The 13,613-nt window shown below is 41.0% G+C and overlaps 1 protein-coding gene across 2 annotated transcripts in view; it reads left to right on the forward strand.

The window, feature by feature from the left end:
* Nucleotides 1–13,613, forward strand: part of HMGCR (3-hydroxy-3-methylglutaryl-CoA reductase) — a 32,153-nt gene that overhangs the window by 13,020 nt on the left and 5,520 nt on the right. For both annotated transcript variants that reach the window (XM_075541176.1, XM_075541177.1), the window contains exons 8-15: nt 7–123; nt 571–731; nt 853–1,100; nt 1,200–1,375; nt 8,047–8,241; nt 8,670–8,828; nt 8,966–9,123; nt 10,283–10,388. In XM_075541176.1, coding sequence (XP_075397291.1) covers nt 7–123; nt 571–731; nt 853–1,100; nt 1,200–1,375; nt 8,047–8,241; nt 8,670–8,828; nt 8,966–9,123; nt 10,283–10,388 — 1,320 coding nt within the window. The remainder of the gene's footprint in view (nt 1–6; nt 124–570; nt 732–852; nt 1,101–1,199; nt 1,376–8,046; nt 8,242–8,669; nt 8,829–8,965; nt 9,124–10,282; nt 10,389–13,613) is intronic.

Consider the following 13,613-nt stretch of genomic DNA (forward strand, 5'->3'; position numbering starts at 1 on the left):
TTTCAGCTTTCTCGGGAAAGCCGTGAGGGTCGTCCTATCTGGCAGCTCAGCCATTTTGCTCGAGTTTTAGAAGAAGAAGAAAATAAACCAAATCCTGTAACTCAGAGGGTCAAGATGATTATGGTAATTACATGGGTGTCTTTTTCTTCAATGTCATGTTTTACTGGGTTTTTTTTCCTCTAAACCATCTTGTCTACGCCTATGTTTAAAGTTGACTCTTCAAATCATTCTTAGTTTTGTCTTCAGTTGTTCGTCATTTCCTTAAGTTTTTGGTCTTTGTTAGTCTCTCTCTCCACTAAACAGATTCTTCAAGTTCCTCTCCCTTCTCTGAAAACATGCGCTTTCATGGGATCACTGTGCTGGTCACATTGCAAATTCAGGGCCTGTGATAAGGGGAGGCCATGAATGATAGTATCTAGTATCCAGTTGTTGGGCATAAAAATGGTCCCATTGATAGATGACATGAGAAGGCAGACGTTTCATCTAGAAGAACTCATTTTTCGTAGTATTAAGGACTGTAGATCTAACTGTTGCTTTATGTAACTTAACATTCTTAAAATTGTATTTCAGTCTCTAGGCCTGGTTCTCGTTCATGCTCACAGTCGCTGGCTAGCTGATCCTTCTCCTCAAAACAGTACAGTAGAAAATTCTAAGGTTTCTCTAGGATTGGATGAAAATGTGTCCAAGAGAATTGAACCAAATGTCTCCCTCTGGCAATTTTATTTCTCCAAGTAAGTTAAACATGGTTTATCTTGTTATAGGTTAATCATAGAACTCTATGCTTTTAGCAGTTTACATGGTGCCTTTTATATTGCTTCTGAATCATAGTTTAATGTGTGCTCTTTTATTTAGGATGGTCAGCATGGATATTGAACAAGTCATTACTCTAAGTTTAGCTCTTCTTCTGGCTGTCAAGTACATCTTCTTTGAACAAGCAGAGACAGAATCTACACTGTCACTAAAGAATCCCATCACATCTCCTATAGTGACCCAAAAGAAAGTGCCAGATAACTGTTGCAGACGTGAACCTAGACTGGTCCGAAATAACCAGAAAGTTCACACAGTGGGAGAGGAGACTGGGATCAACCGGGAAAGCAAAGGTGACATTTTCTTTTGTGCTCTCCGTTCTTCAGTGATGAATAGTGAAACAGTTGATCTGGTGCTCAGTGTCTTGCCATTTCTTTTGATCTCTTGAACAGTTGAAGTTATAAAACCCTTAGTGACAGAAACTGACACCAACAGAGCTACATTTGTGGTTGGTAACTCCTCTGTACTTGATTCTGCACCAGTACTGGAGACAAAGGAATCTGATATTGAACTTTCCAAGGAGCCTCGGCCTAATGAAGAATGTTTACAGATCCTCGGTGATGCAGAGGTGAGGAAAGCAGACAGTATCCTATGTGGCGTCTTTCTTTAAAAATGAGCTTTGATGGTGAATCACCTGTTTAATTAAAAAAAAAAAGGAAGCAACATACTAGTGGGAAACCTAGTAAGTCTGGGCACAGGGTTACATGGTTTGTGGGTACTGCCTTACTCTGAGCACCCTGAAAATGCAATTGGAATGATCTGTCTTTTATACAAGACAACTGAGGGCCCTGGAGGTTTAAGTAATTTTACATTTAGGAGCCAGCAAGGCTGAGAACAGTCCAAGAGATTCTTATTCCTGAGTCCATACTCTAGTTTATTCCTGTGGGTCATAGAGAAGATGTGGGGAGGCCTGGGGAAAGTATTGTGGAAATGAATTTCCAAAAGAAGAATGCTTTGTTTTAAAAGTTAGTGTTGTGAAGAGAAAAAAAAAGGTAGTATTATGTTGGAAATTGATTATGGTAGCAATTATACAATTCTGCTTGATGTGATTGAACTATGGGATGATATGTGGATCTATTAACTCCCAATTAATAATTTTTAAGGGAAAAAAGTGTTATGTGCTGTGAAAGCTTGTTTTCCTTTCTAAAGTTTGACCAAGATTCTCTGCTTATACAGCTGCGTTAGTCTGGATAGGCTAGAGAAACAAAATGTATGGACACTCGCGTATAAGGAAGAACTTTATATATAAGAACAATTGAATATCGAGAAAACATCCCAGTTCAGATCAAGTCTATAAGTCCGATCTTAGCCCATATGTCCGATACCAATCTATAAATTCCTCTTCAGACTCACGCATCACAAGCAATGACGCCGAATGTAGGAAGATTGCAGGCCAGTGAGTGGGAAGTCTTGTAGATCCGGTGGCGTTGTCAGCCTCTCAGTGCTAGCAGGGGTCTCCACATGGCTCCTCCCACTCTAGTGTAGCTCTTCCATGTGTCTTGTCAGCTGCAGTGTCTCCCAGGCTGTGAGTGTGTGTCCCAACTCCAATGAGTTACTTATCTCCTTAGTGCCTCCAAATGAGGTCATCAGGCTATGACCTGATTGACAGGCTAAACTCCACCCCTTCACTCGGAAGTCTCAAATTGACAATTTGAGATCATGTAACTACCATACCAACTGTATATAGTCGTCTTGGAGTTGTTGAAATTGTGTGTTACTGCCATATCTACATAATCTGGCCCTTTATTTGTGTGTGAATAAGTAATCTTGGAGATAATTTGTTTTCCTTTATCACTCGCTTTTCTGTGTGTACCATATCTCAGCTGTCTTATTTTGATAGAATTAGCAAAACTACAAGGGTAGGCATCAGCAATAGAGAGAGAGAGCTTTGTCTCTGGCCATGCCTCATGCATCCTGATGTGGATTTGCGTCTTCACATTTTACTCTGAAGAAACTGCTTTCCTTCTGCTCATTTCTGTTCGCATCGTCTCCCTCCCAAGAACACCCAAAGGCCTCCATGTTCTCCGCTTACAATGCTCGTGTTGTCGCTCTTTTGAGAGCTGAGCGTCTCAGCTGGATGGTATCCATTGTGAAGGCCAGGATTTGTAAATGAATGATTCCCAGTAAGTAAATATTGTTTGATTTCCAGTGATCAACCTGTGGAGCAGGTAAATGTATTTTACTGAGCTCAGACTTGGAGAGAGCAAGTGACGATGCAGAGTTAAGGATGCTGGGGTTTTCAGTCCAAGTCTTTAGCCTGTGGACTGGTTCGATTTTCTTTACTGACGCCTAATACAAGCTGGCTCAGCTGGAGGCCTGACAAGGACTGGTTAAGGATTAGTATTTTCAGGATTAATTTGTGATACTCCAGTGTTGTTCAGTGCCATAAAGTGGGCCCTGGGGAGGTGTGCTGCAGTGTAAATAGCTTTATCAGTCAGACTTCCCAGTCACTGACTTTGTGTTTTTCTTAATGGGACTTGGGATTGACAAAGGTCTGTCAGTGGAAGAAGTCTACATCTTTCATAGGAATAGATAATTTTGAAATCATCAGTATGTTGAAAAGTAGTTTACTGATGTAGGCTGCCTGATGAGTTATCTTTGATCAACATGAATATGTTTGGTTAGGCAAATTGATCTGTTCTTGCATATGTTTCATCTGTATTCTTTAATCATGTAGCTTTGAATTGAATCTTGTCATTGTTCTGTGAACACAATCCCCAACTCTGGGTTGCAGTTGTTCTTGCTGCTTTTCATCCCCAGGTGTTTTTATCTTTATTTAGGGGCAGATGCAACCTTCTCTATGAGGCTTTCTTTACCTCTTCAACTGGAAGGAATTGCCATTTTTTTTTCTTTTTAATGACAGTTCTCTTTTACCACAAATTTAGATGCTTATTTTGATCATCAGGCATTAAACTCTTGAAAAATTCAAGAGAGCCTTATACAGAATAGGTCTCTCATCCAATTTGAAAAAATAATCAGTGATTTTGGATTTGTCTAGTTCATCTTGATGTGTTTCAGAAAATCAGGTGTGCAAAGATCGTGTGTGTGTGTGTGTGTGTGTGTGTGTACACAGATATGAGGGGGTACCTCCTCCCTATAAAACGGGAAAGGTTCTGCTGGGCAGAGCCTTCATAGTATGTAAGCTATGCATACTGTGCAAGCTGTGCCTCTCCAGGCAAGCATCCAGCAGCTCACTCTAAATTAGTGCACCCAGTGGCATCACCTGGGAAGGTGCTCTCTGGTGAATTTTTTTGGGAAAGCAGTTTTTCTAGATTGTCATTGTTTGTGATGGTTGTTTTAAGAGAACAGCATAAGGCTGTGAACATTTATTTCCTGCTCGGAAAAAATGCGGCAGAAACTGCTGTGATGAACACAGATTACAAGGACAGCCCTATGCGAAAAACTCAAGAGTACGAATGGTTTTCTCATTTCAAAACAGGTGAAATGTTGATTCATGACAAACCTTGTTCTGGATGTCTATCTACTTCCCAAACTGACAACAGACCACAGAAGAGATGGGGAAGTTACCTGGAGTATCTTGGAACTTGATTCAGCGAATTTTGATGGAAGATTTCACAATGAAAAGCATTACTGTGAAATTTGTGCCTCAGATTCTTACTCACCAGGAAAAAGAGCATCGAGTGTAAACATGCTGTGCTTTGAAAGAACAGCTCCAGAGTGACCCCGAAAGCAAACATCAATCAAGCCAATGAAAGATGACATCATTACCTCTCCTCAAAAAAGCTTAAGTGAAATCAGAGATCAAGACAGTGCTCATGTGTTTTTTTGATGTGAGCATAGTGCATTTGATGTTCGTTCTATCAGGTCAAACTGTTAATCAAGCTTTCTATTTAGAAGTTCTGAAAACAGTGTGTGTTAAAAAAGGGCTTCATTTGTGGCAAATAAGTGACTGGTTTTGCCACCACAACAATGCACCTGTTCATGCAGCTATCTCAGTGCGCCAGTTTTTGGCAAAAAAAAATCCCAGCATGTCTCTTGCTCAATGCACCTTACTCACCTGACCTGGCCTCCTTGCGACTTTCTAAAATGAAGAGGGACATGAAAGGACAGTGATTTGACGATATAGAAGAGGCGAAGAAAAACATGAGGGAGGTGCTGTCAGCCATCCAGATAGGTGAATCTGAAAAATGTTTCAAAGAATGGAACCGCAGATTTGACAAATGTATTAAGTGTAATGGAGAGAACATAGAAAGTGATAAGGTTGTTTTGTAAGAAGTATTTAAATACATAGCTTTGGGGAAAAAAATTCCCTTTTTGGGGGGGTACCCCCTCGTATATATCATCACCATAAATAGAACTTTAAAAAGAACCAAATCAAGGAAAAGTATTGGAAACATAACTTTTATTAATCTCCATAATATATAAAGAACTTTGGAAATTTAGCAGGAGTAACAATCCAGGTTTTTTAAAGCAAGTAATATCTGTTTCTAAGACACGAAATAGAAATAATTCTTTAAAATATTAAGAGTGGATCAGTCTTATAAGAACTCGAATTATAGAAATATGTTTTGAGGAGCAGTGTCTATACTGTGGGGAACAGAGAATTCTGATAAGAATTTTGCAATATTGATTCACATCATAGCTATGACCTTTGGCCCATCATTAGGGAACTTTGTACTTATAAAGTCACACGTGTGAGGTGAGCTATGTTGACTCGCTCCCCAGAAGAATGCAATGCAGAGGACAGGACTTAAGATACAGCCCGGGGAGAGAGGAGGGTCTGTCCCAGAACACATGAGTAGAACTAATTGTGAAAGAGCTAGAGTGGACCACGTCATGGCCCAGCAAGTCCTACGGACTACATCCCTACTTGGAGCAGCCAATACACAGAGAGGACTGTAGGATCGGCCCTACCACGAGACAAGACATTCCCTCCTTGACCCATATTGCTACGGGGGGAGGGGGTGAGCACTAGACACACTGTGCGGAATGTGTGCCTAGTCTGCCTCACGCACAGCGGGGTGAAACTCCAAGGGAATGTAACAGGGCAGCGAGGGGAGCAAAGTAACTAAGTCCCCGAGGAATCATGAAAATAGACTTCTGACTTGGGACAGGGCTTGGCACCTCATCAGACCCCATTGGAAAACACTCATAAGGGTCAGCACACAGAACTGGAATTGTCTTTCACACTATATCTATCTATATAAGATAGGCAGGACAAATAATCTCGAGGAGAAAACAGTGGGACAGGTGGTCCATGGAAGACAGGAGAGGATGGGGCAGAAGGGGAAGTGGGAAGCCAATATACTCAGTCTGGTGGGGCTTGATCAATTACAGTATATCCAAGAGGAATTACTGAGAGCCGAATGGAAGTTGAGGATGATAGTAGGACAGGAAGAAGGTGAAAAGAAATAGGGAGAAGAAGTAGGAGGCAAAAGCTATTTGTAGAGGTATAGCTATAGGTGTGTATATATGTAAATATATTAATTTATAATGAAAGGGATAGTGGCCAGTGTACATATATTTATATGTTAAGTAATAAGATAGAAGACAGACTTGGGCCTCTACTCCAGACCCCCCTAAACACGTGAACATGTTCTAGTAACTCTTTGCTACTCACCTTCCCAACTTGATCACTGAAGACAAAATGGGTGCATAAGCCAATGTGGTGAAGAGAGCTATTAAAAGATAGAGCGTCTGGGGTCTTAAAGGCATGCAGTTAAACAAGCGGCCGTTTACCATGGAAGCCACAAAGCCCACATGGAAGAAGCACACCAGCCTGTGTGATCATGAGGTATCGACGGCATTAGGTATTAAAAGATCCAAAACAAACAATTATATCAATGTGAAAAGAGGAGAGGGAGAGGAGACCCAAAACCTATCTGTAGACAATTGGACATCCCCCCCCCCACACACACACACACAGAAGGGTCACAAGGAAGGGATGGTTCAACCAGGGGCATTCTGGCACCAAGGAAACAAATCATTCCTCTAGTTCTTGAGTACTTCCTGCCTCAATACCATGACCCAGTTCTACCTTAGAAATCTGGCTAGACCAGAGTACACACATTGGCACAGATAAGAACTTTGGCACATGGATTTCAGGACAGATAAAATCCTCAGGAACAGTAGTGGGAATGGCAATACCATGAGAGTAGAGTGGGGGGCTGCGGAGGGGGAGGAAGGGGGAATCTATCACAAGATTGGCTATATGGCCCACCCCCAGGGGGACAAGTAACAAATGTGGGTGAAGGGGAAACAACGGACAATGTAAGACACAACATAACAACAACAATATATAATTAATCAAGGATGCAGAAGGGAGGGCAGGGGAAAAAAGGAGAGCACATACTAAGAGCTCAAGTAGAAAGAAAATGATTGGGAAATGTTGAAGGGAACACATGTACAAGTGTGCTTAGTACAAGTGATGGATTGTTAGAAGATTTGTACGAACACCCCAATAAAATGATTAATAAAAATAAAATGCATATGAATGACATGTATAAGGTTATTCATTTCCGTATCTTTTGTAATGGAAAAATTTTGCAAGTTAAATGAAATGTTCTTTGGAGATCAACTAAATTATGGCATAGCTATATAATGGAATATCACTTACCCTTAGCAAGAATGAAGGAACTTTATGTACAGATATGGGGAAGTTTCATAACAAGTTCATTAAAACATTCCTTTACCTTTTACTTCCATTTTTCCATGAACTCTTTAAAACCCCCTTATATTTTAAATGAAAAAATAACGTGCATACCACCATCTTGGTTAAAAGGGGAGAAATTATATATAAAATTGGAGTATGAATAAATAATGAAAACCTTTAGAAAAGATACACAGAGAAGAAAAAATGGTTGCCTGTTGTTGAACTACTTGAATGCAGAAAAAGAGCTGGGTAGGTGGAGGAAGGAAGGGCTGGGAGGAAGACGTTTTCATATATACCTATTTATACTCTTTATTTTAATCATGTCATGTATTGCCTATTTTAAAAAATGCACTAGTCTAGCATTATAAAAACTACTGTGGAAAAAACCGGAGTCGTATTTTCATTTGGCATGATTGGTAATCAATTTTGGGGGAAGTACACATGGTATATCTTTGTTTTGCAAACACAACAGTGATGTGTTACACAACAGTGATATGTTAATTATTTTTCGGTAGGAATTTGTATTGAAATGCTTTTTATGAGCAATAAGTAGTAAAACTTTTATATCTTTTCAGCATCTTATTTTCCTTTCTCTCCCCCTCTCCCCGTATGTTTTTTTTTTTTAGAAAGGTGCAAAATTCCTTAGTGATGCTGAGGTCATCCGATTAGTCAATGCTAAGCATATCCCAGCTTATAAATTGGAAACCCTGATGGAAACTCATGAACGAGGTGTATCTATTCGCCGACAAATGCTTTCCCAAAAGCTCCCAGAGCCTTCTTCTCTGCAGTATCTACCTTACAGGGACTATAATTACTCCTTGGTAGGTGATTTTATTAATTAGAGGCGGTCTGCCTTGTAGCTTTATGATCCATTTTCTTGACTAGTCTTTGATTTATACATAGTTTTAGAAATCCATTTTCTTTTTAAATTATGTTAATGTGGTTTTGTAATCTGCTTAGGATCTCAGTGTGACTAGTGGCAACCCCCTGTATCGCAGCTTCTAACTGCCCCTGGGGTTCTCTTGGCTGTGATCAGGCTGCGGATACGGATCATAAAAGCTTCAGATGTCTTCCTTGCTTATATTTGCAGTGGTTGTTCAAATATTAGTATTTTAAACATTTTAAAGGGTAATTAAAAAATTTTGAAAAATACCTATTGAAGAAAGTCATTGATGACACAGGGCTGTGTTTTTATGCTGCAGATTTTTACTTACTGCTTGAGTCAGCTTGACTTGATTTTACCTTTCAGGTGATGGGGGCTTGCTGTGAAAATGTGATTGGATACATGCCCATCCCGGTAGGAGTGGCAGGACCTCTGTGCTTGGATGGAAAAGAGTTTCAGGTTCCGATGGCAACAACAGAAGGCTGTCTTGTGGCCAGCACTAACAGAGGCTGCAGGGCAATTGGTGTAAGTTGGCACTTACATATTTTCAAGGCAGAAGGGATTTCGGTACAATCAAGGACACCTTTTAGGACAAGCAGATGTGTTTTCAGGATCAGGATATACTTCTGGACTAATGTGTGCTTCTGGAACATATTTTGTAGCTTGGTGGAGGTGCCAGCAGCCGAGTGCTTGCTGACGGGATGACTCGGGGCCCCGTGGTGCGTCTTCCTCGTGCCTGTGACTCTGCAGAAGTTAAAGCCTGGCTTGACACCCCCGAAGGCTTCTCGGTGATGAAGGAGGCATTTGACAGCACCAGTAGGTACGGGAGTGAGTTTAATATGTAGGTTGACCCTCACTCCACTCAGAACTATTGCTGTTTTCTATCATTGTTAAAACATAACTGCTAAAATACTATCTTTTAAATCCCTTCATTCCAAATAAGGGATATTAATTCTTTGCTGGGAAAAAAAGAATGTCAGTTTAAATGATAGATTCCCAAACTTACTTGGCCTACTTATTGCTCTCTATTTGGAAAAACTCACATAGCACCCCTCTTGCAATGAAAAACTTTTGTACTCTAGTCCGTAATCCTGGATAAAGGGTAGGTCTCTGCTTTAGCACCTGTCCTAGATTGTTCCAATGGGCCCCCTCCCCTCCCCTGTGGCTGCCATCACTCACTGGAAAACACTGATCTAAAGGAGCAAGTTCACAGGTAAATCAGGAGAGGGAAAGAGTGGTTTAGTGAGTTTGTGTGTGGGTCTCAGAAGACTCACTTGGTTTAGAGCAGTAGTTCTTATTTTCCTCATGCTGCAACCCTTTCATACAGCTCCTCAGGTTGTGGTGACCCCCCGACCATAAAATTATTTTTGTTGCTACTTCATAACTGTCATTTTGCTACTGTTATGAATCAGGCAACCCCTGTGAAAGGGTCTCATGATCCTCATAGGGGTCTTGACCCACAGGTTGAGAACCTCTGGGTTAGACAGTTCATTCATTTGAGGAGTTTTGACTAAAACATTGTAAGGCATTGTTGACTTGATTAGAGCAGAATGATTCTTCTAAACCAGACAGAAGTAATTGATTAGTTTATTGACTATGATTACAGTAAATAGAATTTACAAAGATGCATAATGGATAGAAATAATACCCCAGTAGAGTTCATGCTGGTTTATTTGTGTGTTTGAGCTTTTTTAGAGTTAATCTACAAAGAGGTGTCAAAAATATAAAGTTACAGTATGTTTTAGTTCACAAACTTTGTGAAGCCCATTTGAATTAGAAAGTGACTATCGGCAGCTTAGAGCAGCGTCCTCAGTTAAAGATCAGTGAAGACATGGTCTCATGGGCTTTCCTTCAGTGTCGAATGGAGGGACGGGGTGTCCGAGGAGCCCTGGCGGCACAGTGGGTGACACATTGAGCCTGTCACGGCAAGATAGCTTCCATCTTCTCTAACACAGAAATCTCTGCTTCTCTGCTTACAGATTTGCACGACTACAGAAAATTCACACTAGCCTGGCTGGACGCAACCTTTATGTTCGTTTCCAGTCTAGGACAGGTGATGCCATGGGGATGAACATGATTTCAAAGGTGAGCATGGATAGACTGTCTGCAAAGATACAGAACTCGTCAGAGTGGGTTTTCCAGGAGAGGGAGACAAGGGGAGCTAATTGAATTTTTCTTGTTTTTTGACACTGACATGGAGCTGCCATGAGTCAGAATTGATTTGATGGCAAATGGGTTTCTTATATTATTTTTGGCCTTGTAAGCCAAATGGCCAGCTAATTTATCTAAGGCACTTAAATGGGTAAGTGTTGGCCTGCTAACCTTAAGTTTGTTGGTTCAAGCCCACTAGCCACTCTTTGAGAGAAGGATGAGGCTATCTGTTCTATCTTGATATACTCTCTCAGAAAACCTATGGAGCAGTTCCCTGTCTCTCAGAGTTGGTATGAGTTAGAATGGACCCTGTGACACTGATGAATAAGATAGTACGATAGTCGGGACCTTATTGTCATTGCTATCTAGTTGATTCTGATTCAAAGCAACCTTGTAGGGCAGTGTAGGTGGGTTTCTGAGACTAAAGATTTCGTTTTTATGAGAGTATAGTCTCATCTTTCTCGGCAGAGGGGGACTGGTGGTTTCAAACTGATGACCCTGTGGTTAGCAGCCCAATGCATAGCTCACCATGCCACCAGGGCTCCTAGTCAAGCAGAGTTTGTGATTTACCTTTTGAAGTATGAGTGTAGTGACTTTAAGCTTTAAAAATTATCAGAAAGAATTTGTTTTAATTACTGTTAATCATTTTACTGGGGGCTCTTACAGACCTTATAACAATCCATAAGTCAATTGTATTGAGCACATTTGTACTTATGTTGCAACCATCATTTAAATAAATCATTTTATTGGGGGCTCATACAACTCCATTGTGTCAAGCACATTTGTACAATAAATTGTTATTTTGTCATACCTTAACATTGTCCAACAACTCCCTTTCCCCACTTTTCTGTTGTTCTTCGCCCAGGGAGGAATTATGTAGATCCTTATAATCGGTTCCCCCTTTCTACACCACCTTCCCTCCACCTTCCCTCCACCTTCCCGGTATTGCCATTCTTACCACTGGTCCTGAAGGGATCATCTGTCCTGGATTCCCTGTGTTTCTGGTTCCTATCTGTACCGGTGTGGGATCATCTATCCTGGATTCCCTGTGTTTCCAGTTCCTATCTGTACCAGTGTACATGCTCTGGTCTAGATAGATTTTTAAGGTAGAATTGGAATCATGATGGGGGAGGGGTACATTTAAGAATTAGAGGAAAGTTGTATGTTTCATTGTTGCTACACCAAACGCTTACTGGCTCGTCTCCTCCCTGCAACCCTTCTGTAAGGGGGTGTCCCGTTACCTACAGATGGGCTGTGGGTCTCCACTCTGCACTCCCCCTCATTTACAATGATAAGATTTTTTTGTTCTTTGATACCTGATCCCTTCGTCACCTCGTGGTCACATAGGCTGGTGTGCTTCTTCCATGTGGGCTTTGTTGCTTCTAAGCTAGATGGCCGCTTGTTTTCCTGCTTGTTTACCTGCAAGCTTTAAGACCCAGACGCTATATCTTTTGATAGCCGGGCACCATCAGCTTTCTTCACCACATACATTTGTCTTCAACGATTGTGTCGGGAAGGTGAGCATCATGGAATGCCAATTTAATGGAACAAAGTGTTCTTGCAGTGAGGAAGTACTTGAGTGGCGGTCCAATGTCCATCTGCTGCCTTAATACTAAACCTATAAATATATGTACATAGATGTATTTCTCCATCTCCTATATAAATATATTTACATATGTACATGCCTGTATTTAGAACTCTATAAATGCCCCTTTCCTTCTTGTTCTTTCCTCTATTTCCTTTTACTTTCCTCCTGTCCCACTATCATGCTCAGCCTTTATTTGGGTTTCAGTAATTTCTCTCCATTACATTGCCCTTACTGAATCCCTACCAGGCCTCTCACACACCCTCCTTGCCACTAATTTTGGATCACTTATTGTTCCCATGTCCCTGGGTTGGTCAACACCACCTCCTTTCCCCCACCTCCCCCCCTCCCATGTCCCCCCGGAACCATTGGTCCCCTTGTTTTCTCCTCCAGACTGTTCCTCTAGCCCATCTTGTCTAGATAGACCTGCAGAGATAATAGTATGCACAAAAAAACAATGCATAGCAAGACAAAGCGACAAAAGAGAACACAATGACAACAAAGAAAACCAATGACCATAAATAAATAAATAAATGAAATTAAAATAAAAAAACTATAAATATTTCATGGTCTGTTTGTTGACCTTTAGGTGTATCCTCCAGCTGAGTCTGATTGGGTGCCACGCTCTGGCCCAAAAGTCTATACTTTTCACTCCCTTGGGACCTCCCTGCACTGCTCCCCCTAGTACTCTGCCATAGGCCCTTAGTGTTTTGCCTCGATGTGGTGGGGTCAGACCTGGCCAATCCTGACACTGAGTCTCCAGTGTTGTCCCCCATAGGGCCATGGGTCAGCGAGGGACGTTGTCTCCCATAGTGGGATCAGCCATAATGTCTACTCTGCATTGACTGTTCAGAGCAGGGATATCATCCTCCAGGCCTGGTGGGCCAGGATGTGCTCCACTCTCTCTTCCTCCCCCTTCATATGCTCCCGTGTGCTCTGATCAGACATGTCCCTCTTCCCAATCTGCAGATTTATTGCTGTCCTCTAAAGTAAATTCTTCTGGGGGGAGTGCCACCATCCTTTTCAAGACATTTTCTTTCTACTTGAACCCTTGGTATCAGTTCCACTTTTTCCCCCTCCTTTCCCCACCCTCCCACCCTTTGAACCCTTGATCAAAGAATGTTTTTGAGGATTGAGATCTGACTTGTTCATTTCAATTAATTGAAAATCATTATAGGGCATATATAAGTTGTGTGTGTGTGTATACACAATTTGCTTTACATTAGTTTGAATGGGACCGCTTTTCTACTTGAGCCATTGTAACCTAAGTAACACAAAGTATTACCATACAACAAAAAGATTTAAAAAACAGACAGACATACTAATTCTAGTTAGGAATGTAATCATGATGTTATAGTTTTTAAAATCCACAGTTATGTTTAGGAAATCCCACAAACATCACCGATTTGAAAGAAATGTATAAATTTGTAGCAAAGCTTTGTGCTTCCAAAATAACAACAAAAAATTACCTAAGAATGCACAAAATTAATATTGCTTCCACCTTTGTTTCATATCCTTGGATTCTTCACCAATGTTGTGTGAAGAAGGAAAGCAAAACAAATGAAAAACTAAAC

The sequence above is a fragment of the Tenrec ecaudatus genome, chromosome 2, assembly GCF_050624435.1.
Source record: "Tenrec ecaudatus isolate mTenEca1 chromosome 2, mTenEca1.hap1, whole genome shotgun sequence".
NCBI classification, from domain to species: domain Eukaryota; kingdom Metazoa; phylum Chordata; class Mammalia; order Afrosoricida; family Tenrecidae; genus Tenrec; species Tenrec ecaudatus.